This window comes from Poecilia formosa, unplaced genomic scaffold, assembly GCF_000485575.1.
Source record: "Poecilia formosa unplaced genomic scaffold, Poecilia_formosa-5.1.2 Scaffold870, whole genome shotgun sequence".
Classification (NCBI taxonomy): Eukaryota; Metazoa; Chordata; class Actinopteri; order Cyprinodontiformes; family Poeciliidae; genus Poecilia; species Poecilia formosa.
Window position 1 is genome coordinate 30,462 of NW_006800809.1, and position 4,694 is coordinate 35,155.

The 4,694-nt window shown below is 39.9% G+C and overlaps 1 protein-coding gene across 1 annotated transcript; it reads left to right on the forward strand.

Moving 5' to 3' along the window:
* The first annotated feature begins 1,498 nt into the window (after positions 1 to 1,498).
* On the forward strand, positions 1,499 to 4,591 carry LOC107834958 (uncharacterized). Its single transcript, XM_016666987.1, has 3 exons — positions 1,499 to 1,656; positions 1,743 to 1,805; positions 1,945 to 4,591. The coding sequence occupies exon 3, from the start codon at positions 2,897 to 2,899 to the stop codon at positions 4,589 to 4,591; it is 1,695 nt and encodes a 564-aa protein (XP_016522473.1). The 5' UTR covers positions 1,499 to 1,656; positions 1,743 to 1,805; positions 1,945 to 2,896.
* Positions 4,592 to 4,694: the final 103 nt, after the last annotated feature.

The following is a 4,694-nucleotide window of genomic DNA, read 5'->3' on the forward strand; positions in this document are numbered from 1 at the left end:
TTTGTTGTGTTTGTACTATTTTAGTTTATCCTTCTCATCGGAGCGTCCCATTTGCGGTCCTTTGCGGATGGAATTGTTGAGATGCCAAGTGGCTGCTTACAGTTTGGCTTTATGTCTACTCCTGGGGCCTGTGCAGCTCACTTGCGTCTCGAGGTGATGAAAGCTAATGTACCTCTGGAGCCTGACGCTGTGTGATTCATGGCTCCGTCCAACAACCTTACAGCCAGTAAACATCCAGAAGAAGCCGGACAGGAATTTGAGCGGTACCTCTTTGCCGTCTGTAGTCGTTGGCCGAAGGTGGGCACTGTTGTTGATTAAAAACCAGTATTTCTCAATCCCAGTTCACAGATACCAGTGCTTTTCTTGTTTTAGAAAGTTCCCATCTCCTGCACATATAAAGCATTCTGAGCAATAGTGTTTCAGCCTGGAATCTAGAAACAGTAATATAAACATCAACTTCTTAACGGGTTATTATTTTCCTAGGTCTTTTCAATATAAATTTCTAAATTGATTATTTATTCTAGGTGTTTTGTACCGGCTTCGTCCCCCGCTTGACTGAGTCCAGAGAAAAGCAGAATTTGTTCCAGCAAGAATTCCACCGCAGATCAGCAAAGCTAGGTAGGTAGTAAAATATTGATAATTATGTCTTTGTTTGGTAAATGTATTGCAGCTCTTTTCATGTTATCTTTGGTGATTTGGTGTCTGCAAAATTTATTTTTATTTTGTGATCATCTTTTCAGGGATTCCCTTTTTTCCCACCACTGACCACTTTCCAGTCTGGACCGTCTCGCTCTGTGGTGCCGTGACGGCGTGAGTATATCTTCATTTTAAATACAGTAAAGAACAAATTTGCATTCATATGAAATGTTAATTTTATCTCTGATTACCGCTTATATGTGCAGATCCACCTTAGCGATGACCACGGGATGCACATCCTCAGGAATCTGATTTGGAATGCTGGCTATCAGTTCCTGGAGTTGTCAGCACCAAAGCCACTGGTGCAGAGTCTGGCAACTCCTCCGTATCAACCGAGGTTTGTGCTGCGTGTCATTGTCAAGGGAGTGGAGAGTCTTCGTCGTTCTCCTCCTTCTCCACACCCTTCTGAATGGACACTTGTGAGATCCGGCAGGAAGGTAACAATCTTTTGTTGGCTTGCAATAAAAGAAAGGTGTTTCTTTAACTATGGCTAGTAATCGTTAAACTTTTGGATGTGCTCTACTTTTACAGAGGAACCACTCGGGGGAATCGGACTCTGTCTGATTCACCCAAGAAAAGAGTGGTTCATTATAAGGTCCGTGAGGCTTGCAGCTATTCATGAAATATAATTGTCAATGTCACTGGTATCTTAATAATTCAAATTTTGCATTTATAGAGCGATGGGACCCCTGTGGCTTTAAGGGAATGTTTCATCCCATTAAATCCTGTCCGTTTCTCACCCGCTATCTTGGTTGCCATGGAAACAGTCTCTCCATTGGCCCTTCCACATGTTCACACAGGCACCGAGGTAATTTGCAGAATACTGTCACTAGTAACATTCTTAGTATTTTCTTATAAAAATAACACAAACCCTCAATTTTTTTTGCGGTGTTGCAGATAAAGCCTGTGGAACATAAAAAGAAACCAGCTCTCCCAAAGAGAAGTCGTGTGACACGGGAGGTTTGTACAACCATCAGCTAATTAATCATTTCTAGTCCAGATTGTTTTATTTTATTTAACTGTTCTTTTCTTGATTTTTCCTTTAGGTTTCAGTTGCATCACGTGTAGCTCCTGCCAGAGGTGTTGAATGTGTGCCGCCTGAAAACACTGTAAGTGTTTTTCACATTAAGGTTAAATGTGTAATTTATAATGAATTACTAAGTGTTTTATTGAAAACATTTGACATTGTACCTTTGTTGATTTTGTGCAAAATCAGCTTGATATGTTTTTTGTGTCATTTATTTGTAGGTCAAGCTTACGCTGCAATCTGCTCGTACTCGGGAGGCGTCTGACTGTCCTGGTGTGGGGTGCGTCTGTCCGTTGGAGGTTCCTGCTGGCCAGGGGGTTTGTATAATGTGTTCTTCAGTCTCTATTAATAAATAAAAAATGTTGTCTGAGTGTCGTTCTTTTCAGTCTACAATCTTTATAACATAATTACAATTTTCACATTTTTGACATTTCAAATGTTGGTGGAAGTTTATTTTATCCTTTTGCAGTAACAATTTGGTATCTTTCCTGTTGTAAATACTAACTAATGGATCAGAGGAGGTGGTATTTTACAGTTAATGAGTGGTTCAAAGCACAAGCAATGTTGTTAGCTCCTCTACTAGCATGGATCTCACAGCCAACAGCTACATAGACTGGGTACAATTTCCAAATATTTCTTAGGTTTTTTGACAATACTCTTAGTAACCTCATTGCATTGTAGTTTTACCATTAATAGTTTAAAATGAATTTAAATAGAATCTACTTCAATCTGATATGTTATTCTAATTTTTTATAAAAAACAAAAGTATAAAAATAAATGCAGACAAGCAGTAAAAAGAGTTAAATTTCTCTACAGCACCCTCTGATGGTTCACAGAAAATATAGCAGGCTACGTAACCTCATGGCAAACCACAGTTGTGCAAAAGAACTAGTTCAAAATTAATTAATTCTTAACATTTAGTGTAATACAATTCAGAGCAAAAATAATGTGGTTACCCTTTATGCTAACATGGATGTTTATAGAAAAAGTAACATTGAATTTAGCATCCTGAGAGTAATGCATAGCAAAGGAAATCTCATGGGGTAGCATGCTAAATGAGTTTTAGTATTATAAAAAATCTCATATTACATTTGTAATATATTTGGAAGAGAACCAGACTGCTTACAAAATGAGGATGTAGAAATGTCATGTTTTTCCACATTTTCACTCTAGATGCCTGAGACGGGTGATTTCCAGTGCAGACAGACATCACCCAAAGGTCAGGCTGCTAACCCCGTTCTTTGCAGGTGTTCAGAGGGCTTTCCACCGTCTCTTGTTCCAGGGACATATCTTGGCAGTGATCAGTCTAGTTCTGATACCTTAATGTCATGTTGTGTTACAGCAGCCATAAAACACCACATTTCTCCCATTTGTACCTGGAAGACTGCGAATGTAGATGAAGTCCATGTAGAAGGTCGGAAGTTGGCGGGATATATTGCGCGAGAAAGACCGAGCAGAGGTTCAATACCAGAGTTGTGCAAGTTGGTTCAAGATCAGACTATTTTTGGTCGAAATTGGAACGTAGGACTTGGAGACATGGTGCATGGAATGTTTGATCTCGACCAGGAGGGGCAACTGTACGAATTATTGCAAATGTATTTAATGAGAAATGGAATGTGCATCTTTCGTCTTCCCAAAGCAACCGCCTTGATCGTTCAGCATCGAGAATACTTTGCTGTTGTGGATTTTGGAACACGGAATTCAGAGGGTTTTGCATCAGAATCTGGTACGCCTGTTGTCGTATTTAACACGTGTTTAAATGATTTAATGGTTCACTTGAACAAACTTAGGGAATCATTAAATGCAACCGAGTATAAACTCTGTGGCATTTCTGTCAAAGAGATGTCCAGTAATACGGACACATCTGGAGCACTGACTGAGGACACGCACGCCACAGATGCAAGCCAAGCTTCCAGTAGCCATGTTGCATCAGTTAGTGGGTCATTTCATCAGGGCGATGCTCGTTTTAGATATCGCGGACTTCAGTGTGCAGCCATTAGTTTTGTTGCTTTAACAAAGCACAAACTGAAAAGCGTTTGTTCGTGGAATGGTGACATATTGGACAATGTAGTGACTGTAGGTGATGAGCTGTACACATCTTTGCATGACAACAATATAATCAGTAGTGGACATGAGCTTCTTTCTATTCCAGACTTGCCTAAAAACATTCATGTTGATGGACAGCATTTTGGATGTTTTTATGGAGACTATGTTTCTGGAGATATTGATATACTGCAAGGACAGTTAATCGAGGAGGGTGTGCTTACTACTCTCTGGGATGGATTGCGTAAAATGTGTAGACAATATGAAACCTGCTTCTTGACACTATGTGGGAGTACTTCTGCTCTTATCAGTCATAATGGACGTTATGCTCTTGTAGACTCCCATGCAAGAAACCACGAGGGGATGACTGATGCAGATGGGAAGAGCGTTGTTCTCCACTTTAATTCTCTTGATCATGTCTTTCCATATCTTACAAGGTTTTCTGGTGAACTCAATGTCTATCCCAGGGTATTTGAGATCAGTGGAGTCGATATTGTTCAGATTGACTCAAGTAATGGTCCATCTAAAGATGTAGCTGGTGTGTCAAGTAGCAGTCTTGTTTCTGAACAGAGCAATGTTGATATGCAGGATGATTCTTATGGAGAACATCCATTTGATCTTCAAACATCAAACAGGGATGATAGTGATGATGATGTGGTTGTTACTCATGTCCAAAATAAGGAATTGTATTTTAACCCCATCTCAGAAGAGATTGCACAGTCACTGTGTGGAAAGTTGAATGTTGAGTTTGAACGGGCAAATTATGTATCTTGCGTGGTTGGTGAACTCGGTGTGCTGTGTTTGACAGAAACAAATTCTTGGTGATGGGAACTGCTTTTTTAGGGCAGTTAGTCAAGTCATCAGTGGCAATCAGAAATCTCATCGTAAAATTCGGCTTGCTGTTGTAAACCAGTTAAAAAGAAATTCT